Source organism: Crocuta crocuta, unplaced genomic scaffold (genome assembly GCF_008692635.1).
Source record: "Crocuta crocuta isolate KB4526 unplaced genomic scaffold, BGI_CrCroc_1.0 scaffold217, whole genome shotgun sequence".
Classification (NCBI taxonomy): Eukaryota; Metazoa; Chordata; class Mammalia; order Carnivora; family Hyaenidae; genus Crocuta; species Crocuta crocuta.
Genome location: NW_027532208.1, coordinates 2,059,383 through 2,083,097, shown reverse-complemented (window position 1 = coordinate 2,083,097; position 23,715 = coordinate 2,059,383). Strand labels below are relative to the sequence as shown.

General features: G+C 48.7%; 1 protein-coding gene across 4 annotated transcripts in view; it reads right to left on the bottom strand.

Annotated features, from left to right (window-relative positions):
* Positions 1 to 2,277: 2,277 nt before the first annotated feature.
* FKBP6 (FKBP prolyl isomerase family member 6 (inactive)) overlaps positions 2,278 to 23,715 on the bottom strand; it is a 32,409-nt gene continuing 10,971 nt past the window's right edge. The window contains exons 6-9 of one of the 4 annotated variants that reach the window (XM_077777945.1): positions 23,184 to 23,378; positions 22,955 to 23,064; positions 21,287 to 21,379; positions 2,278 to 2,779 (exon numbers count right to left, since the gene is read on the bottom strand). In XM_077777945.1, coding sequence (XP_077634071.1) covers positions 21,289 to 21,379; positions 22,955 to 23,064; positions 23,184 to 23,378 — 396 coding nt within the window. In that variant the 3' untranslated portion in view covers positions 2,278 to 2,779; positions 21,287 to 21,288. The other 3 variants (XM_077777942.1, XM_077777944.1, XM_077777943.1) reach the window with 3 other exon arrangements.

The window sequence follows — 23,715 nt, the reverse complement described above, 5'->3', positions numbered from 1 at the left end:
TGCTCTTCAGGCGTCCCCCTGGCGGAAAGAGTGTCCCGTCTGGTGTCCCGCCCATCCGTGCACGGTGACACCCAGCACCGTCCTAGCCGCCGGTTCTCTCGGCATCTGACCGCACTGACAATACAAGGACCATCGCAGACCATGCAGAAGCCCTCCGAACACGCTGCGCTGGCCAGAAGGGCCCCTGGGAAGTCGGAAGTACGTTCTTCCGGTGTTTAGACACACATTGAATTCAGTTTCCACGTATCGTCCTCCAGGTTCTACCTCGGTCCTCGAGGCCACAGAGTGTCCCTGGGACAGCGACACTGGGAGCTCCCTTGCCACGCCCCTTTGAAGGACTTCCGGTTGCTTCCAATTTTGCCACGCCCTCAACCAGTGGCACAGCAGGCACGCCTTTAGTCTGCGGGTGTAAGTGGCCTCGAAGGACAGAGTCCTACAGGTGGGACCTGCCGGGTTGAAGAGTGTGTATTCTAACTTGTCATGCTTCGAAACAGTCTTCCCAGAAGGCTTCAGCCCAGAGCGACCTTCACAGCCACCTCGGGCCACTCCCCTGCCAACGCTTTCAGCAAGCCTTCCCCAAGGAAGAGCTGGGGAGAGAGGCCAAGCGGGGAGCCGGCAGTGATGGGGTGGCTCCCACGGCCTGAGGGTGCTGTGTGCACGCGCGTGCGTACGTGTGCGCGCAGCCTGTGGGGGTGCCGGCAAGGCTGGGACAGCAGTTAAGCAGCAAGGACTGAGGTCGAGGACGTGGGTGAAGACTGAGGAGTGAAGACACCAGACTGGCACTTAAGAGACAGCCGGGCGGTGCGGCCACACGGGAGCCAAAGAAGAGAGCGCAGGTGGGTGGATGCCCTTGCTGGGCACGGAGACAGGGCTTGGCGAGGTGTGTGTGCGGGGTGAGGGGTGGTTGGGGGCTGCGCCCTTCTGAATCTGGAGGAGGCTGAGTGATGTCTGACTCCAGGTGATCCCCAGGTCATGGGCATGAGGCCTGGAGCTGATCTGGGAATGAGCAGCAAGGTTTCCACCGCCTCTGGAGAAAACCGTTCTTCTGAGGCCAGCACTCCAGGACCCTGGGTTGAAGGAGTCCCCCAGGGAGGCCTCTCAGCACCCTTTTCCCCCCAGGCCCAGCCTGCCCTGGGGAAGACTTGGTTTTTGCAGAGGGTGGGGACACAGGCCAGGTGCCTCTTGGGTCAGGGGACATGTCTGGCCCTATGGACTGGCTGGGTCACTTGTGAGGCCTGGGCCGATGACTGTGGACTACACATGTGAAGTGCTTGGAGTGATTCTGAAGAGGGGTGGGAGGGCGGTAATAAGAGTGAGACCAGGGGCACCTGGGTGGCTCAGTCGGTTAAACGTCCAACTTCCAGGGCGCCTGGGTGGCTTAGTCGGTTAAGCGTCCGACTTTCGCTTAGGTCATGATCTCGCGGTTCGTGGGTTCAAGCCCCGCGTCGGGCTCTGTGCTGACTGCCAGTTCAGAGCCTGGAGCCTGTTTCAGTCTGTGACTCCCTCTCTCTCTGCCCCTCCTCCACTCCTGCCCTTTCTCTCTCAAAAATAAAACATTAAAAAAAAAAAAAGAGGGAGATCAAAGGGGTGCCAGAGGGTTGGGAAGAAATCAAGAGCTTCCAGCCTGGAAATTCAGGGAAGAGCCTAAGAGGGAAACGCCTGCTGGATTTGACTGCCTAGTGGGTCAGGGTGAGATGGCGGGAAGGCAGTGGGCTGGGGAATGACTGGCAGCGAGAGTGAAGTCAGCCAGTGGAGACCGCACCCTTGAGGAAGGTCAGCCAGGAAGGAACACGGTCCTAGCCGACCTTCCTCAAGGGAAGGTGAGGAGAAGGGCATAGGATGGACAGAAGGACCCAAGGACAGTGTGGGTGTGGTGGGAAGGCCCGGTGCATTTACGTGAGGACCGAGACCAAGCTGTGGGGTGGACTGCAGGCCTCAGGGCCAGAGCCCAGACGGGGCATCTCCCGCCTCGGCCCCCCGGAGGGAGCCAGGCCCCAGCCCTGGGGGGAACCAAGTGTAGGCAGACAGCTGACTCCAAGGCTTCTACTGGATTTGTCCCACAGCAGCACCCCTCCCACAGAAGGGAGATTTCGAGGGAACCCCAGGCCCAGTGCGCAGGCATCTCACTGCCCGACACTGTATGTCGGGAAGAACTGCTCTGGAGAAGAGCCCCAGCTCTGGCTCTTGCTGATCTCACTCGTCTTAATGAGTGGCTGTCCCTCTACCCCACCTACTGACTTGACAAATTTTGTTGAATTCACACAATTTATATTGGATGTTGCAAGGACAGGGAAAGGTTTTATTTATTTACAGCGCAAACACGTGTAACATAATTCTCTCTCTAAAACAGAAAACCCCATAAAGTACACAAAGCAATCTCTATCTGTATTTACCCAGGGACATTAACAGCCGGAAGGGGGGCTGAGACTGGGAATAAAGCCAAGGACTAATTCCATTAAAAAAAAAAAAAATAAGAAAGAAAAAGAAGAAAAGAAACTGCCTTAAAAAATAGCATTTTTCTACTTGTCAGTAGCTGCACTTTCCCTCCTCCGTGTATGAAAACGTGAAACAGAAAACAGCACCTGTGAAAACACACTTCGGCAGCGCCAGGCAGAGATGAGGCAATGGCCCAGGGCTGTGGAATTCCAGCCCTGACTTCCAGGCAGGTCCCTGCAATACCGTCTGCGCTGGGCAGTTCTTTCCCGAAAGCCCCCACCCCCACTGACGACAGAGAACTCCAGCGGCCTGGCTCCTCTTGTTTGTGGTTTAGTCGGAGAACCTAGGAATCAAGCACAGCAGTGAGGAACGCGACAGACCTCCATTGCCCCACGCCGAGCAGCCATCAGCTGCAGGGGCCACTGGTGGTCACAGTCACACATCAGAGGGAGCCAGAGCCGGTCCCGGGTCTGCGGTGACGACCAGATGGGCCCGGGGAACAGACGTCATGGCTGTACGGCCCCTACTGGATGGGTTCTGGGAAATGGGAACCGATTAGCGTGGTGGCCCGGAAACCTCAAATCACGAACATGGGACAGTCTCTGGAAATCAGAGCAGAAAGGACCCTGACTTCATCCAGGTCAACTTCATTTTCCAGATGAAGTCCCAAAAAAGACTAATTTCTGAATGCAGGTAGAGCTTTATTCATTAGAATTTCCCAACTGTTCCATAAGGAGTAGCACTTCCTGAGCCATTGAAAGATGTGGAAAGCACCCCAAGAGTCCATTACAGAAGCAGCTGCTTCTCAGTGGGATACCACAGAAGTCCTGAAACACAAACCGGGCATTGCGTGAGCCACCAGGAGGTCACCACACAAAGCCTGGACAGAGCCTCCCCCAGGCAGCTCCACGGCACCACCAGAGAGACAGGGCGGAGGTTTATCCAGAAACAGAAGACCATGGTTCAATTCCTGGGTGCCACTACTTCCGCTCTGCGCTCCTCTCCTTCCTCACCTACGGACGGTGCACAGTAACGTGTACCTCACCGAGCTGGTACGAGTGTGACAGTTATCTGAAGGAGAGCACGTGATGAATGCCGTTATAACAACTACTGATGGTTCTGCAGCCTTTGCCCACCATCCCTCCTCCCCGACCCCCTGGTGCCAAACCCTGGCCCCAGAGCTGTCGAATGCGGGTACACAGAGGGCTGGTGTGAGCAAGGATCCTGCCTTCATTCCCTTCAAGCAGAACAGCAGCTTCTGAGGGGAGGAGAAGCCCGCCTGGGACGCTCCCCCTGGGGCAGGAGCAGCAGACAGGTACAGCCCAGGCAGGAGGGGGAAGGCCAACGCTTCCTCCTCCAACTGTCCATCTCATTTAAGTCTATGAAGAGCGCATTTTGTGCCTATAAATACTACAGCACTCTGCTCATTAAAAGCCCTTGTTGGCTGGCCTTTATCACAAATTACAGAAAAACATGGCACCCATAAAACGAGGATACAAACTGTGAGATCATGACCTGGGCTAAGTCAGATAGTTAACTAACTGAGTCACTCAGGCGCTCCTATTTATTTATTTTTAAAAGAGAGGGAGAGAGCAAGCACATGCCCAAGTAGGGGAGGCACAGAGAGAAGGAGAGAGAGAATCCCAAGCAGGCTCTGCACAGTTAGCACAAAGCCTATGTGGGGCTCAAACCCAAGAACTGGGAGATCTTGACTTGAGCCAAAACCAAGAGTCAGACACTTAACTGACTGAGCCACCCAAATTTGAATTTTATTCAAATTTAGACATTTGAATAAAAAAATAAAGATCTATATCCCACTTCAAATTAAAAGTTTATCAAAAATAAACTGCCAACTAGGGCGCCTGGGTGGCTTAGTCGGTTGGGCGTCCGACTTTCGCTTAGGTCATGATCTCGCGGTTCGTGGGTTCGGGCCCCGCGTCAGGCTCTGTGCTGACTGCCAGCTCGGAGCCTGGAGCCTGTTTCAGTCTGTGACTCCCTCTCTCTCTGACCCTCCCCTGCTCACGCTGTCTCTCTCTCTCTCCTAGAAATAAAAAAAAAAAAAAAAAACATTAAAAAAAAAAAAACTGCCAATGGTTTAGAACCCTAAACATAAAAAAAGAACTATAAAAATACTAGAGGGAGACAAGACATTACTTGCTGGTTAAGGAGAAACATAAAGAGACAATGAACAAATGAGAAGGTGCTTAACTTCCGTAGTAATGGAGGAAACACAAATTAAACATGAAGCAGGTATGAGGAGGCCCCTCCCTCAGGTAGTCTCACTCCCCTCTACCCCCAACTCTGTTCAAGAGCAACAGGAGCACCCACATACCAGCCCTTGGGGCCTGGGTAATACTGACGGCCTGAGCCCGGCCAGCCTGCTGGGAGCCCTTCTATCTGCAAGCTTGCGCCCGGGCTCCCCACACCCCTCTTCATGGGACTCTCGGGCTCTCCTATTGCTTTCTTCCCAAGTCCCAAAGTCCCCCCACACTCTTCCCTCTCAAAATCGAAGCTGTTAATCTGCGAGGAGGAACAAATTTAGTTCCCTTTTACCTCAACTTCTACTTAGTTTCAAGGTCTTTCATTATACAATGTCCCAGAGATGCGTTTTCTTAAGAAAAGAACTGTTCTTTTGTGTGCTAGTTCCTCTACAGCTCTCCCAGAGCAACCAATTAAAAATGCACGGTATTTCTATCCCTGCCACACCAAAGATTCCATATTATAAACCATAACAGCAGGTCAGAGGGTAAAACAAAACCAAAAAAGCTTATCTTTGTGATGGGAAGGCATCTGATACCAGTCACTCCTGATAAGAGTTTTTCATTAAAACATGTCCTTAATGTGATAAAAAGAAGAGCATCGCAACCAGAAGCCCACATCATGCTTAACAGCTGAGGGCGGGAGTTCTGTCACAGCCACAAAAGACATGGATGCTCAGGGTTGCCACCACGATTCAACACTGTTCTGGAAGCAGTGGCCCACCACATGTGCTTAGATGGGCTCTGAGTAAAATATGAAATGTAAATGGCAGCAATATTAGAAGACAGAATTTCCATTACTTGTATATAATGATCACATACCTAGATACCCAGGGAAGCCACTGCCAACTCATGTAACTGACAGAACTATCAAAAAACTAAAAAATTTACAAAAGCGTTTGGTTACATAGAAATAGGCAAGATTTATAGAAAGGACACCTGACTCTATAAACATGTGGAAAGATGCTTGGTCAGGGACATCCTAATTCTAGTAATGAGATCTCATTTCAGATGTAGCAAACTGGCAAAGATTAAAATGTATGACAATATAAATGATAGCAAAGCTATGGAACAGAATCTCTCAGGTGCTACCAAAGGGGACATGAATTGGTATAGCCACTTGAGTGACTAACTTAGCAATACCTAGTTCAGTTGCAGATATACAGGTCATAACCCAAGGACACATTTAAATAAGGGTCACAGAAAGCTCAGGTATGGGGACAGTAACTATATTATAACTTCCTATCTGTTACTGTTAAAAATGTTGTAATACCTCCTAGGATGGAATGCTACTCAAATCATTTTTTAAAAATGAGGTAGCTCTTGGGACACCTGGGTGGCTTAGTTGGTTAAGCATCCAACTTCGGCTCAGGTCACCATCTCACAGTTTGGGAGTTTGAGCCCCGCGTCAGCGGGGAACCTGGTTGGATGTCTCTTTCCCTCTCTCTGCCCTTTCCCCACTTGAGCACATGAGCTCTCAAAATAGTTAAAACTTAAAAAAAAAAAAAAAAATGAGGTAGTTCTTTGAGTGCTAACTTAATTTTTTTAATGTTTTATTTATTTTTGAGAGACAGACAGCATGAGCAGGGGAGGGTCAGAGAGAGAGGGAGACACAGAATCCGAAGACAGGCTCTGTCAGCACAGAGCCCGACGTGGGGCTCGAACCCACAAACCATGAGATCATGACCTGAGCTGAAGCCGGATGATCAACCAACGGAGCCCCCCAGGCGTCCCTTGTGAGTGCTAACTTAGAGATCACCCAAAATGTATTTAAATTTTATTTATTTTAAGTAATCTCTACACTAAATGTGGGGCTTGAACTCATGACACAGAGGATCAAGAGTTGCATGCTCTTCTGACTGAGCCAGCCGGACGGCCCCTGAAGTGTATTTAAATGCGTATTACAGTACAAAATACATAATTCTATTAGTGGGGAAAACTGCATATACACCCACATTCTCAAATATTCACAAAAAACCCTTCAGGAAGGATACATATAAAACGTCAACAGTGTACCTCTGGAGAGTGGGCTTGGGAACTGGGAACTTTTACTTCTCAGCCTTTAAAAAACCCCCTATAAGCATGTAGCATTTTCATAATTTAAATTTTAATACACAAAGCTGTGGGGGTGGGGTGGGCAGAGGAAGCAGCACACAGAACACCGATATGGTCAGATGGGTAATGCATATGCGGCGAGGTCGGCATGCCATCATTGCTACCTTTAAATAGGCTTGAAAATTTCCGTAACAAAAAGCTTGATAATAATCGACTGAAAAAACAAAACAAAACAAAAACCTGTCTCAATCTAGTCCGTGTCCCGTGCAGTGACTTTAGACATAAATCCTGTGATCAATATTCATTCAGTGCAAACGTGTTCCCAGGAACGGATGGTAGAGAGAACTGGCATGATCAGATTCTAGGATTTTAGGAGGTGCAGGTAATTGAATTTTCACATTGGAACCAGTAAAAAGTAACACTTGAGCACAAATGAAAAGATACCAAAATAGAAAAGTTCACATTTTGCAAATCAAATCTCGCAGCACACGGAGACGCAGGCAGAGGAAAAGGTCAGCGTGTCTCCAGGGCTCATGGGAAGATAAGCCCGGAGACTGACGAAGACAAAAGCGGCCCCACTGAGACAGGGGACTCAGGCCACGTTCCAGCAGGCAGACGCCCGCTGAATATATTCATATTCAGCGCTTCCGAGGAGCGCACAGCCAGGCCTGGGGAAAAGGCAGTCAATGTGAAACAGAATCTCAAGCGAGGATAGGATCAGGGTCTACAATAGCGGCACACAATGGTGAGCGGTAATCAGAGAAGAGTGTGAAAGTGTAACAGAGGAGCCAGGGAGGTGATGTAATCCTGGAGGCCGGAGCTGGAGGCTGCAGAGCCCAGGATGTGGAGGCTGGAGGCGGGAGTCCAAAGCCCTGAGGCTGGGCAGGGTGAGCAGGGTTCCCACGGCGTCAGGTGCCAGCCCCACCCTGTCTCCCTGGCCTGTCCCACAGCACTTCCGTCTAGTGCCGCACAGGGAAGCAGAGCGAAGGGTCTGCCTTGAGTGGCATCTGTGGGAAACCTCTGCAATGGTGGCTCCCTCTTCAAGATCCCAGCCGACGCACAAACTGTACATAAAGGCGAAGATTCGAAGATGCTCCTCGAAGCTGTTTACCTGGTTCTTTGTCCAAACGTGTTACTCAGCCAATCGGAAGAACCTAGTCTGGGTAGTTCAGGTACTTCCAGTGGGGGGAGAATAATCTTAGAAGGAGCTTGAGCCCATTCATACTCCATGACATGCGGATCTGGCCTAGAAGGTCCTCCAATCCGCCGCTCCCGCCCCCGCCACCCGGCCAGGTGGCTGTTCAAAGCGGACACTCACTGCTGGGCCCTCCTCCACCCCTGCTTCTCTGGCTCCAGGCCCCTTGGCCTCCCTGGTGGTCCTCGGCTCAGCAATGTGCCCCTTCCCTGGGCTGCAGTCCTGTCCTTCGCACTGCCGGCGGGAGTCAGGGGCCATACCAGGGTGTTCCCCACCTGCTGGGAACCCTCTCAAGCTCTGAGTGGTCCCCCCAAGCCCACCCTTCCCAGGCTCACACTGAACCAGAGGACACCCCAGACCCCTTGGCCCAGGGCCCACAGCGCAGCCCTGCTGCACAGCAGATGACAGTGGTCAGAGCTTAAGACCGTCAGCCACCATGGTGCCAAGGTGAAGGCAACAGGGCACGTGTTCCAAAGGGTAAGAAGTGCCACCCAACTGCCGCCTTTGTTTCAAAGCAAGGTTTATATCATGTAACCTCTGAGGTTTCTAGTTACCATCCAACCACTCTCCTCTCACAAAAGGGTCTGGAGAAAGGCCTGTGTGGCCGTGGCCCACACACCAGCTGCACCCACATCACCTGGGAACGTTAGAAACCTAAAATCTCAGGCCCCACTGCCCTGCAGAGTCAGAACCTCTGGGAGCCGCGCTCACACTCTACCTTCTCACTCCTGCCCACTCTGCACCTTGTTCCCACTTCTCCAGTGCTGCCCGGGTCACCGTGAGCTGCCCCTGGCGAATCCAGTGAACATTCTTCAGCTGTGGCCTTTGGAGTCCTCTATGCTACTGGATTTGACCCTGCTGGTTACTCTTTGAAATCCAAGCCCCTAGACAGTCTGCACCTTTGCTGGGGTCAGAGGCCCCTCTGAGAAGCCGACGGCAGGCATGGACTCTGGGGATACACACAACTATTTGTGGGTGTGTGGATGCCCTGACGCCCACCACGGACTCCCGCTTAAACCTCCTGTTCTACTTTGCTGGTTTTCACAGTGGCTCGTTCTCCTGCTTCCTGCCCTGTCTTCTCAGCTCCACGCTGGTGCCCCAGGGTCCGACCTTGGCCACTGTCTTCCTCTTTCTACACCTCCTCCCGGGTGACCTCATTCCCATTCCTGGGCCTGCTGCCCTGCAGACACTCGTGGCTGCCACCTGCTGTCCAGCCCTCCAGCTGTCTGCTAGCCACCCCACTACATGTCCTGCACTCACCTCACATTCCTCAAGCCCCAAACAAAAGAGCCCTATCCTAAAACTCCTTCCGTTACTAATCCCTCCATGGACCCAGTTATCAGAGCTGGAAATCTGCGCATCATTCTTGAGTCCTTCCCCCGCTGCAACAACAAACTATGATTCTTGCTACCGAAAGCAGCCCCTGAATTTCTACTCTCTCCACTCACCCCGTACCTGCATTCAGGCCCTCATCTGCTGGCTGGGAGGTTGGCTGTGGCAGTCTCCCGGCCCCAATCTTTCCCCCTGATTGCCATGATTCCCCCAGCCACCAGAAGGAATTACTACAAGAGAGGAAAAGATTCCAAAGAAGGCTGTTTACGATGACCTTATTTGGGATCCAAGGACTAAGTGGAGAGCATTTAGGATGTAGGATTGAGTTATTGTAAAGACACGGTAGCTCCCCAGCAGTCGTTATAAATGCACCCCCTAAAGATGTCCATGTCTTAACATCCAGAACCTCACACGATGCTACCGTTAGAGTGGCAAGGAGAACTTGACCATTCAGTTAAGGATCCTGAGATGGGAGATTAACCTGGATTACTTGGGGTGGACCCAGCACATTCAGAAGGATCCTTGCAAAGAAGAGGCAGGAGGGTCAGATAAAGAAAAGAGAACAGGACAGAAGCAGAGCGGAGGGAAGGACGGAGAGAGATGTTCGTGGCGGGGGGAGACTGAAGATGCTATGCTGCTGGCTTTGAAGATGAGAGAAGGGGCCGCTAGCCAAGGAATGCAAGCAGCCTATACAGGCCATTCGTTCTAGCGGCAATAGGAACACAGAGGAATTTGCTTACCCTCACGGATATCACAAACTCACTTACCCCCTGCCCCAGAAAAGAAAACCACACACACACACACACACACACACACACACACACAAAACAAGCCCTATGATAGGATGATAGGTCAGGATGCCAATAAGAACGGTAGAGAAAAGGCCTGCATCTGTCTTTCACAGCCTTTCTGGTTCCAACTGTGACAATGACATTGTGGATGTGGTCATAACAGGGCAGACCGTGTCCTCTGTGCTAGATGTGACTGTTGCTCATAGCTCCATCCCTTTGTCTATCAGATTTGAAAACCCTTCTCTGGGTTCCTGAAACTCTGGGGCTCGTTCCGGTTCCTCCTGGCGTCACCCCAGCTTTGCAGCTGCTCTGCGGAACCCTGAGGAGGGCAGCCAGGAAAACCAGCTGAGACGGTCTACCTTCTCCCTCAGGCGTCCCCAGGCACGAAGACGCTTGATGTTCATTCCTTACTGCTTAGCCTCTCTCTTTCCGTTATGTGCGCCTGTACCCTGGTTCACCGAGATCAGCATCTGGGATTACATATGCCTGCAGGCAGCGTTTAGGAACCTGACTACAAACCCAAGAAACTAAAACAGACTAAGCCAACATCTGACGGAATCTCAGGAAATAAACACACAGTGACCCTACGGATCCGATCACTTCACCCTACACATGCTGCAACGGAAGCCCAGAGAGGTTCAAGGACTTCGAGACGGTCAGAGCAAGGGAGTGAAGATGGAGAAGCCAACTTTCCCACTTCTCAATGCTGCAGTGAATGGTAAAGGGCACTTCCATAATTGCGGATTTTGGAAATTAGAAAAAGGAACCTAGTGATCTCCTGAAATTTAATTAACTAGCCCTCACTGATACCTCGCCCACAGAGAGCACAGAATGGACTGAAGTAAACCTTAGTAGGAAGCAGGTTTCAGGCCCATTACAGCTGCCAAGAGAGGATGTGAAGAGGGGTGAAAGGGCCAAAGAAACCCTGCCAGGGGAAATGCTTTCCCAGGCAGGCATGGAATGAAAAGGTGCCAACCCGAGTGGAGTTATTTATAGTCACACAACAAAGGGATGACTTCAGTAATACCTCCTGAGCTGGGAGAAAAGGCATTTCACAGATATTCAAAAGATCAAGGGACTGTGTCTAACAGTTTGCCTGAAAAACGACAAGGCCCTCATCTGACAAGGGAGTGCCTGCCTGGCCCAGTTACCCTAGGGAAAATACAACTACATTTTGAGGAGAGGAAAAAAAAAAGTTGGAGATTTAGAGAAAAAAAAAGTGGAGACTCAGAGGGATAAAGTCAAAAGAATTAATAATATATAAAATTACAAAAATACCTTTAAAGAGTTATTATTTGTTTAGTCTCAGACATGTCTAACTGGAGGCATGAAACACCTTTACAGGCTCAAGCGTAGATTTGTTTCTTCTTAATCTCTTCGGGAAGAGGGGGATCAAAGAGATTCCCCATCTAGATCCAGTCACATACTGGATATGGGGGAAATGCTGATTTGCTCCTAGGGTTTCCTGGCAACGGACTAGCCCGGCCTAGACACAGGAAGGCTATTTTGGAACGAGGGAACCCCTGACCCCAGAGGACACCTCTAGCTTCTGTGGCGGCACCAGGCACTGTGGGGCCTGCTGCTTTAGGGCTCACTTCAGGCCAACGCTCTGAAGCAGGACTCAATCTCAGAATTTCAGCCAACGGGAATGTACTCTCTGCAGCACGGCCTTTATTTCCACCTGAGGCTCCTGGGATCTGCTCTGGCTTCCCAGAAAACATTTTTTTTTTTTTTAAGTCTGTTAAGATACTCTTTCCCTGAGGCTGGCCACACAACATGGCTCAATCCTCTTAATTCTATAGCTCAAAGGCTTCGGCTTAAGTATGGAAAGCAGAGAAAAAGGAAGAAATTCTTTTTTTTTTTTTTTAAATTTTTTTTTCAATGTTCTACCTATCTCTAGGAGAGAGAGAGAGAGGCAGCATGAGCAGGGGAGGGTCAGAGAGGGAGGGAGTCACAGACTGAAACAGGCTCCAGGCTCCGAGCTGGCAGTCAGCACAGAGCCCGACGCGGGGCTCGAACCCACGAACCGCGAGACCACGACCCAAGCGAAAGTCGGACGCTCAACCGACCAAGCCACCCAGGCGCCCCAGGAAGAAATTCTTAAACATCTAAGTGAGGGAGAAAAATCCACGGGCACCCGGTGGCAACACTCCAGCTGAAGAAGGCTGCTGAATATATTTAAAGCTTCAGATATCATCTGGGGTTTAGATTTCAAATCCAACGAAAATGGTCACAGTTGTTTACACATAAGCACAAAGACCTCCACAGGGAAAGGGTCTAATTCTCTGGGCTTCATGCCTTTCCCAATCTGCAAAGTGGAAACAATCATTTCTCCCTCAGGAATGCTGGAAAGATGAATGGGTTTGCGAACAGACCTACATTAGTGCTCGGACTCTAGGAAGAACTGTTGAAAACCCTTCACTTGGGGCACTCCCACTCACTCATGACGGTGCTTGGCTTTACTCCCAAAGGTCAGACAGAAGCATAACGTGAATTCCAAAAACCATACAGAAACAGCGACTCGTGTTAACTATGTCAATAGGCAAAACAGCTGGAAGAATACTTCAAGTTACATAACATTTAATTAACAGCCTTCACATCAAAAAGGGCTTTTACAGATCAACTATAGAGACCCAAAAGAAGAACGGGCAAAGGAGATCAAAAAGCAGTTCTCGTTAACAATAGAGATAGTCAATTAAGTCCATTAAAAGCCACTCGATGTACAGATTAAGATGATGTGGCACTTGTGTCCACTATTTCAGCCAGAAAAATCCACCCGAGGAAAAAAATTAGGGGGAAGTTCCTGTAAGAGCTGGAACCCAATGTAAAGCACCTTCCTTCTGGTATTTAAGGGTCCCAAAGCATTTTGGTTGGTTCTCACCTGCTCAGGCATAAGAGTGAGTGAGTGGATACCCTGCCTGGGTATGCAGAACTTTTTTTTTTCCTTTAAGTTTATCTATCTTGAGAAAGACCGAGACAGCATGAATGGGGGAGGTGCAGAGAGAGGAGGAGAGAGAGAATCCCAAGCAGGCTCCACGCTGTCAGCCCAGAGCCTGACACAGGCCTCAAACTCACGAANTGTGGGGGGTGTGTCACAGATTTAAACACTGGCTCTATGTTGACACTGTTAAACCTGAATGCTGAGGGGCGCCTGGGTGGCTCAGTCACAGACTGNGGAGGAGAGAGAGAATCCCAAGCAGGCTCCACGCTGTCAGCCCAGAGCCTGACACAGGCCTCAAACTCACGAACCATAAGATCGTGATCTGAGCTGAACACGAGAGTCTGACACTTAACCGACCGAGCTAACCAGGCGCCCCTGACAGAATTCCTGATCAGTTTTCTTTACTGCTACGTTCTTAAATATGAACAGGCAATCAAGAAAACAACTATTTGTGTAAAGTCTGCAACATGGAACATGGAAAAGAAAAAGATCAAAGCAAATAAGCAGAAAAATAAACATGTCAGAGAACAAAAGAAAATGTGCAAGAATGGTCCTGATCTTTTCGAGGTATGTAAGGAAATGGGAAATCCTTGTGAATGAAACAACAGCATTACTGGGGTCCACTTCAAATTACCNTCCCCTGCTCACGATGTCTCTCTCTCTCAGAAATAAATAAAAACATTAAAAAAAATTTAAAAAAACCTGCATGCTGAATACATGGGGGATCCTATTATTTCCTCTACTGTCTAAGTTTGAGACTTTTTCATAACACAAAGGTGGAAGGGGAGAGGGAGACCATAAAAGAGGGAAATCTGAAAAGATCCCATGGTTTCAAATATTTGATTGCTGAAATGAAAAAAGCCAACAGGAGAAAGTTGTAAATGAGGTATGTTTCCCCAGGGAGTGAGGGAGGAAGAGAGACAGTTTTACAGAAACATAAAGGTAAAGCTCAGTCGGTTAAGCGTCCAACTTTGGCTCAGGTCATGATCTCATGGTTCATGAGTTTGAGCCCCACATCGGGCTCTGTGCTGACAGCTCAGGGTCTGGAGCCTGCTTCACATTCTGTGTCTCAGTCTCACTCTCTGCCCCTCCCCTGCTCATACTCTCTCTCTCTCTCTCAAAAATAAATAAACATTTTTTTCAAAATGTAAAGAAACATAAAGGATATAGAGGATCCCTGCAAGAGGTCCAACGTCCAACCAACAGGAGTCCTAGACAAGAGGAGAGGGAAAAAGAAGTCCCCGGGGAAATGTCATTAAGGAAATATAAAAGAATTTCTTAGCTCTCAAGAACCTGAACCTCTAGAATTAAGGTACCAATGTAAAGGACTTGAGCATCTGGGGGCACCTGGACACACACGGAAATTTTAGAGGAGTTAAAAATCAAGAGACACACTTTTGCCAGCGTCTGGAGTTGCTGAGGAGAAGCTCTGAGAGGGGCCAGGAGTACTGACAGGAGTGGCATTCGGGGGTGGGGGCGCCTGAGGGGAAGGCTGTGAGATCTAGGTCTGGAGGCAGGCACAGTCTTAGAGTAGAGATCTTCCAAGTGGGGTCTGGNATGGGGGGATCGTTTCTAATGAGGAAGGGGGCTTTGAACTGGGGGGATAAATGGGGAGGGGATTCTTTTCATTCTAGAATCTATACCCAGCTATAAGTGTGTAATCAAGTGTGAACTGGACACAGAAGGAGTGGAAAAATTTATCTCTTATACACTCAATTTTTGGATGCTATTTGAGAATATCCATACAAGGAAGTAAACCAAGAAAAGAGATCCAGTAAACAGTGGATTCAACCCAGGAGATCAAAGAAATCCCAGAATGGCAGCTATGCATCAGGCCTATGGGACATTCTGTACAGACTGTTTCACAAAATGGGAGATTTCTAAGAGGGAGATCCCTGAGAAGAAAGAGGAGTCCAAGACTAAATGGTATCACAGAGTTTTAGTATATAGTATTTTTATTTTTTGAGAGAGAACGCATGTGCAAACGGGAGGGACAAAGAAAGAGAACCGCAAGCAGGCTCTACGCTCTCAACACAGAGCCCAGTGCGAGGCTCGGACTCACAAACCATGAGATCACAACCTCAGCCAAAAACTCGAGTCAGACACTTAACTGACTGAACCACCCAGGCAATCCTGGTACCACAGAGTTTTAAAGAGGTAAGGATAACAGTTCAAGAAACAAAAACAAAGGCAGTCAAAAATTATAGGGAAAACAAAAGCTCTTAAAAACAAACAAATAAACACTGCTTTGGGTTTTCAGTTAGTAATGTTCTCATCATACAAGGGGGGTAGATGTGATACTGTCTTTAGTTTATGAAATTAGAAACATCCATGTAAGTATTACTTTCATTACAATAATATAATATGGGCTAAGAGTAGTGATCTAACTATAAAGGAAGAAAGTGAATACTGTATCATATCACAACAGGAAGTCCCCAGATATAAGCCCCAAACTGACAAAAATCAAGAAATGGCAACATAAACATTTAGCTATACAGGATATAGCATATTTAGCTATATGAAAGAATCCCCATAAGAAATAGGAGTTAATGGGACTCCTAGGTGGCTCAGTCAGTTAAGTGTCCGACTTTGGCTCAGGTCATGATCTCACAGTTTGTGGGTTCGAGCCCCGCTTCGGGCTCTGTGCTGACAGCCAGCTCACAGCCTGGAGGCTGTTTCGGATTCTGTGTCTCCCTCTCTCTCTCTGACCCTCCCCTGCTCATGCTGTCTCTCTCTCTCTCTCTCAGAAATAAACAAAACATTAAAAAAAAAAAAAAAAAGAAATAGGAGTTAAAATCGGTTCCCTCTGATAAATGCTTTTGTATTATTTTTCTCAACTTGGTGCCTCTGGGCCAGCGTTTGACTCTGGCTCTCTCACTTACTAGCAACATAACCTTGGCAGGTTAACCTCTCCGTGTCAAATTCATCACTGATGAAATGGACAGGACACCTCTGTTACAGAGATGTTGTGTTAACAACCCAGATAAAACATGTGAGGGAACACCTGGCACGTAGAGTATGTTTAATAAATATTTTAATCAAAATTAAACTAAGAAAAAAATGAATAAATGGTTCAGTCTTCTAGACTACCAAAACAGTCTAGAAGAAAAATAAAGCATGACAACCCAGAAGCGAGAACATGAAAATGGTGTCTAGGAAAAATGGCCATATTGGGGAGGTGCCTCCATCTATCCAAACCTACCAATTAACCTCAAGGTTCAAGTTCTGCCTTCTCCGGGAAGCCTTCTTCAACACTCCTGGGGTACCCAGGTTTGCCTCCAAACTCCCTGTTCTGCCCTGGCTCCCTGCCCTTGAAGCTTCTCTTCTCCAGAACAGCTTTAGCCCTTCTAGCACTGCCCGCGGATTATCCTCTAACCCTTTTGGCATTATGGTCTTCCTCCTTCAGCTAAATCCCATTTAGTACTAGAATCCTTCAGACAGAAACCTCCACCCGTCATTCCCGACAGGAGGCCTCACGCTCCTGCCTCCTGTCCATTCCTGCTGGTGTGCTCACCTCCAGACTGTCACTACCTATCCAATACCTGCCACCTGCCAGACTTCACCCGTCAAAGGTGCACTCCCTCTACCTGCTGTGCAGAGCCTGCTTGACGGGCACTGGTCAGATAGCACCTTTCCCCTTCCTCTGATGCCTACAGAGCACAGCCCACACTCAAAAGAAGACTGAAATGCTGCCACGATCCCTGATCCACAACCAGCCTCAGCTCTCAATTCCTGGTCTTGTCTCCACTGCTTCCGCCAGTGCCCAACGCTGCCCTTCCTTCACGCTTAGCTCAGCAGAGCTCTTCTCTGATCAGGCTTCCTCTCACGGCACTCCTCGTGTACCCGGTGATCCCACTGATCACCGTCCTCCCCATGAGAGCACCACCCCCTGCAGCCCAGGAATGCACTGCTCACAGGTTCCTAGTACCCACCACAGTGCCTGCAAACAGTCTATTCTTAAGACGTACTCGGAGCAGGAGGGAGTCACGAAGGGGGGCCACCAGTGGCCTTTTCTGTGGCAGCTGTGCCTTAGGTCTGGTATATTCTGAACCAACACCTTTGCTCTGGAACCAGGTCCCTCCCTGTATGTTTTCCTAACGCTCAGCACAGGATCTCATTGGTCACCTCCACTAACGGCATTTTTCCCACAGGAGCTGCCGTCCTCTGCAAGATGGCACCTACCTGATGGTAAGATGCTGTCCTAGGAAGGTCGCTGTCACCTAACTGTGCAGTCACCCAGCTCTCAGGGGCCTTTAGCTCTGCAGAGACAGACCCTACCAGGGAATGCCTCAGCTCCCAAAACAACCGTATGCCCGTGGCAGTGGAAAAGCCTGGTCCAGGAACAGATGCTCCCCACTGGGGCATTCTCTCCCAAAACCAGCCAGAAGGAGCACCTTTTCTGTGTGTGCTCCCCACACCAGAAGAATTTAACAACTCATCAGGTAGGACAGTCTTCCACGTGAAGCCAAATGTGTCTTCCTGTTAGGTCTGCTTATTAGCGCTGCCCTTTGGAAACAACAGAATAAGTTTGCCTATTTTAAAAAATTTNTCACAAACTGTGAGATCATGACCTGAGCCGAAGTTGGACACTCAACGACTGAGCCACTCATGTGCCTCTAAATTCATCTATTTAAAAAAAAATTAATGTTTGTTTTTGATAGAGGGAGAGAAATAGAGCACGAGCAGGGGAGGAGCAGAGAAAGGGAAACACAGGACCTAAAGCAGGCTCCAGGCTCTCAGCACAGAGACTGATACAGGGCATGAAACTATGAGCCATCAGGTCATTTAACCGACTGAGTCACCCTATTTTTTAAAAAATATTTCTTTTGAAACAGACAGAGCACAAGTGTAGGAGGGGCAGAGATGGAGGGAGGGAGGGAGAGAATCTGGAGGGTGCTCAGTGTGGAATCTTACATAGGGTCTGATCCCGTGACCCAGGGATCATGACCTGGGCCGAAATAAGGAGCTGAATGCTCAACTGAGCCACCGAGGCGCCCCTGAACTCACCTATTTTAGGTCAACCATTTAAACAGTTGAAAATAGCTACAGTGCTCACTTTACATCCCTGTTCTAGACACAATAAAAGTATGGCAGGGGTCTCGGACGCTGCTAGCATCTAGTGCATCAGGATAAGAAGGCCATACTCAAGCTCTAAGTGAAGAGAGCAGCACGAGGCACAGAGACAGAACCAGGAGAAAGGACACTACCCCAAGCATTTTCAACTAGGGCAGCACCTGTGATAAAAGCCTCTCGTGGCCCCAATGAAAGCCCTGGTACTCAGGATGGAGCTATGGGAGCTCTCGACCAAGCAGGTAGAGCTCGGACACGTCTAGTTGTCAAAGCCTGAAAGCCTGAACACGGCGAGTACAACAGCAAGTACACATGCAGAACGCTGCCTCCACTGCAGTGCAAACCACGGGGACAACAGCTTCCAAATGGCTCCTCACACACCAGCGTGGGCTTTGCTGTGAGCCTTCAGGCCTTCCAAAGGGCAGGAGTCGAAAGGCCGACTTCCACCTTGACTTCTTACATCACCCCCAAGAACATGCCCATCCTGAAGCGCGTGTTTAGGGGACATGCCCTCAGGAGGTCCACACTGAGGGAAAGGATGGCGCTGCAGAAGCAGTGACGGGTCTGCTCCTCTGCACCGTGAAGCCGACAGCAGAGCGGGAATTGCAAAAAGACTCCTCGTTCAACTGGCTGGCTCTGCTACAGTGAGACGGAAGGTCACACTCTGTGGAACAGTGAGAGCTGCAGCAGTTAAATATCCTCCATGGGCCTCTTCCCTGGTACCTGCCCCTCCTCTCCATCCCCTTGTGTTCTGGGACAAATGGCCTTCTCGCTTCAGTCAGTGCTCCCCTGCCCTACTCTGCACACTAGGAAGGGAGCCACTTCTGGGACTCTCCACACCGTAAACAGGTCAGAGTCCTGCTTCAGGAGTTTGCAAGCTGGTGCCGTGGCAGGTACAGGCAGAAGAGGAAGGTGTGGGGTAGGGAAGAGCTCGCTCTCAGATATAAAGTTTGTGGAAATGGCACCTGGGCACACTTTATGGTAGGAGAGCACGAAGAAGGGGAGACGAAGTCCCTGAGGCCTGCCGAGCTGCAGGTGTCCATCCACCCACTCAAGTACTGGCTGTTCAGCTCCGATTCTGTGAGCTCCCCAGATCCTGCTGGCAAATCGCCTTTTGAGCGGATGCTAGTAGAAGACTGGTTTCTGTCACTGGCAGTAACAAGGGTCCTGACAGCCAGTAGCAAGAGCCAGCCTGGAGGATATGGTTTCAAAAAGGCTGGTCTAGCATTTCGGCTATTTTACACCTGATCCCACCAACATTTTCTGAGTGCCAGTTATGTGCTGGGCAAGCCTCCAAACACTAGAAAATACAAAGACCAAAAAAGACACGGTCTCTGAGCTCCAAAACCTGTTATAACCAGTAGCTTCGAGACTGTAATTGAGAGGATGCTCATTCCACCAGAAGAACCAACATCTTAGAAGATGAAGACAGATCACTAGTATTTAACATCTTGGAAAACAAGGACCAATTTTGTCAAAAGTAGGTTGTCAAAAGATTCATAATACTTGTACATTTTAAGTGACTGACTTGTCACAGGCGTCATAGAAAAAGAGTATAGCAGGGACAACACCGAAGACCCAAAAGCCAAAATATGTTACAACCTCAACAGCAGTGGCAGTAGGACAAGAATGGTCATTTTTTTAATGTTTATTTTAGAGAGAGAGAGTGCGAGCAGGGGGAGGGGCAGAGAGAGGGAGACACAGAATCAAAAGCCAGCTCCAGGCTCTGAGTTGGCTGTCAGCACAGAGCCTGACACGGAGTTCGAACCCACGCACCATGACATCATGACCTGAGCCAAAGTTGGATGCCCAACCGACTGAGCCACTCAGGTGCTCCAATAATAGCCATTTTAGACCCAAACACAGTCATTGCTAATCTGCCAAAACACCCAAGGCTTAGGAATATCTGGGAAACCATCTAAAAACTCATTGGGTCCAAAACACCTTCGAGACGGGAGAAAGCTGGCGGTAGAGATGACGACGAGAAACTGCCCTGCTGGATTTTCCAGGACAGACCCTGGGAGAACTGGGTCTCCCCTAAATGGCAGGACGTGCCAGACCACAAGTCCAAAACGTCGGGCAAAAAGCCAGCAAACCTCCCTTCCTGCTGGACATTAACAGTAGCCAAACAGGAGTAGTCCTCTAGCTCACATCTCCGTTCAGAAAACCCACAAATACTCCAATGTCCCTGAAAGACCTGAAGGCCAGGGTCACAGGGTCAGAGTCTGTGATAAAGGCAACATTTACTTCTGATACCGACTGGTTGTTTTTGACAGGCCAGAGAACAGCAGCTTTTAGATCACTTGTGAAAATGTCTGGGATGAATAGGCCTTTTCACTGCCTTCTTCTCTCCAGTCTCCTTTGTAGAGGGATGGAGGTAGCAACAAAGGAGAGATTTATTACCATGAGCCCATTCGGCAGCTGTTTTCTTGTTGTCCCTTGTTTAACTTCTCTCAAGAGAGCAGAGTTATCTACCCAGCAAAGCAGGTGTTTAAGGCAGGTGATTTTGTTTCCATTAATTTCCTTAAGTAACAGTAAACCAGACTAGAGAGTTCTCTCATGAACTCACGGGAAAGCCTTAACCCTGTGGCTGCTACATCACGAGGCGTCTGCTGCAGCAGGAAGGTGAGGTTGTGATCCCTCGTGGTTCCAACACCTTCAGATCTCTCCTACTGATAGTAAGCAGGACTTAAGAGTCATGGCCCATCCCTACTGGCCGAGATCCGGATTTTGTCTTCGTTAACAATGTGTTAGATATAAAGTGATGCTGGAGTCTTCCAGGAAAAAACAGATTAAGAGGCATTACTCTTCAGGGCAAAGCCCAGATAAACCATCACATTAATGACTATACTCACGGTTTCATGTTCCAAGCTACTGTGAGGGAGAGGTTGACATAAAACACAGAAAAAAATTTTTTTAAAAAACATGGAAAAAGTTTCTAATTTTAAAACTTAAGACCACCTAAACTTTTAACCTCCAGCTCTGGGTGGACTTTCCAATCTTCTCCATGATGTTTTCCACAAGAAGGCCCGTGGTGTGTGCACTCCAGTCACTGTACCATTAGCTTCCCACAGACACTTTCTGCCCGCCCCCGCCCCACCCCATCTGTACTCGCAGACAGCTACTATTCACTGGTGGGCTGAGAACGACTGTCCTTCCGTATACGGGACAAAATCCCAAAGCTTTTATGCTCCAACCCTTTGATTACCTTCAATTGTCTCCTACTGTAGAGCCGTCATCATAAGGGGCAAACATGCGGTGACACATTTCCTTCTCTTTATCTGTGTAGTCCCTGTAATAGCTGGAGACAAAAATACACATTAGAGTCTGTCTTTGCAGGAGGTGACATCTGGTGGCTGGAATACTCCACTCAGGTTCAGAAATACTGAAAATTCAGCAAGCCTTGAAGTCAATCAGGAGGGGATGGAAGCTGGAGGGCCAGGGGAATGAGGAGAGGCTCCCAGGGAGGGGCTGTTCAAGAAGCTCTCGGACAATCGGAAGTCCACAGTCTGAGAAGATGGTGGCCTTTAAAGGCTGGGAGCCACTGTAAGGGCTGCCAGACTGAGTCTTCCCAAACAGCCTCATACTCCATGACCTCTGACTTATCTTGAGGTTTCTTTGCTAGATAGATAATGGTAAGATTCCAAAATTTCTGCATCTGACGTGTAAGTATCCTGAAAGGATACTTTTATTGTTTATGGTTCCCCAAGTGGGACAGGATACTCTTAGAAACCAGAGAAGAAGGGCACCTGGCTGGCTCAGTCAGTAGAACATGTGATTCTTGATCTCCAGGTTTTAAGTTGAAGCCCCATGTTGGGTGTAGAACTTAGTTTACTTATTTAATAAATAATTATTTCATTTTAAAAACAACCAGAAATTTCTGGACGGTCCTAAACGGTCTGAAATATAACAAAAGGATCCAAATTAAGGGGGGGGGCACAGAGCTCAGACTTTTTTTTTTTTTTTTTTTTTACATCAAGGGCTTTAACTAGCAATCCAGAGTAAATGTTTAATGTCAACGGGAGTAGAGAATCTTACTAGTAGAGAACAACAACAAGAAGAAACATCTAAGAAACAGTGGACAGATCAGGAGGTGGTGGAATTCTGGACAACTCCTATTTATATGCTGATACAGTCAAAGTAGAAAACTTTGAAGCTAACTTCCTTAATCACAAAAAGCTATGCTACTGAAAGACTGGTACTGATACTACTTATAACAAGAAAATCACCCCATGGGTATTAATCGGACCTGAAAGACCCACTACAGATCAAACCAGGATCTACAAGACCCCTTTCTGCGGTTTTCAGGGTAGAAAACAAGAACAGTGGTTTTCAGGGGCGCCTGGGTGGCTCAGTTGGTTGAGCGTCCGACTTCGGCTCACGTCATGATCTCACGGTTCGTGGGTTCGAGCCCTGCATCGGGCTCTGTGTTGACAGCTAGCTCAGAGCCTGGAGCCTATCTTCGGATTCTGTGTCTCCTCTCTCTGACCCTCCCCTGATCATGCTGTCTCTCTCTCTCAAAAATAAATAAATTGTTTAAAAAAAAAGAACAGTGGTTTTCAATTGTGGCAAGGAGGGGAAGTATTTGAAGGGCAAGTCCTTTTTAAAATGTTACACTGGCCCACCTGTTACCGAGTGCTTACTTTGGGGGTGAGGGGTGGGGAACAGGGAGACGAGATAGGATCCAGACATGCAGTTTGGAAGTTTGTCCCAGCTTTTCAGTGGGAGCTGTTGGTTTAGCACTTCATAAAGCCAGCTCTAGGGGGCGCTGCCTTGTAACGAGATACGCAACACTGCCAAACAGATGGACAGACAAGAACCGCAGCCACAAGGCTCATCTCTCTCTGGTTCGCACTCCCAAAAACAGAGGTCTCACCTGGCTAGTTTCTTCAGCTCGTTATTGATGTCATGATTGAAGGGCTGTTCCTTCTGGGCTCGGACTAGAAAATCTCGAGCCTTCTGATACTCAGTCATGACAAGACAGGCCTGTCAAAAGATAGAGTTTTAAAAACACAGGAAATACAGCGTTTTTCCAGGGCCCAAGGTGAACATCACTGCTACCTTTTCTTGGCCATTCGTTCCCCAGTCCCTGCCATCCAACACACCTGTCCACACCGGAAGAGGGCCTTGGCATTCTTCCGGTCAATGATCAGAGCCTGTTCTCCATAGCGCAGGGCCGTGGTGGGCCGCTCCAGCTTCAGGTATGTAAAGGACAGGTTAAGGAGGACAAGAAGCTTGGCTGCTTCCACCAGGTGCTGGTCTTCAGGGGTTGCTGATCGCCGGTGAAGCAGCAGCAAGGCCTGTGGACAGGGAAGACAGGAAGTCAAGAGGAGGTAGACAATCTTACTACTAAAAGCCCCAAGAATCCAGAAAGAAATATCTTAGAGCTAAAAAAAAAAAATGAGTTCAACAAGTTGCGGGACACAAGATTAATACATGAAAGTTAGCTGTAGCTCTATACTCCAGCAATAATCCAAAAATGAAGAAAACAACTCCATTTACAATAGCATCAAAAAGAAGTCAGAATAAATTTAAAATACAAAAACTATATATTGAAAACTATAAAACACCGTTGAAAAAACTAAAGGCCTAAATAAATAGAAATCCATCCCCTGTGTATGATCATAAGACTTAATA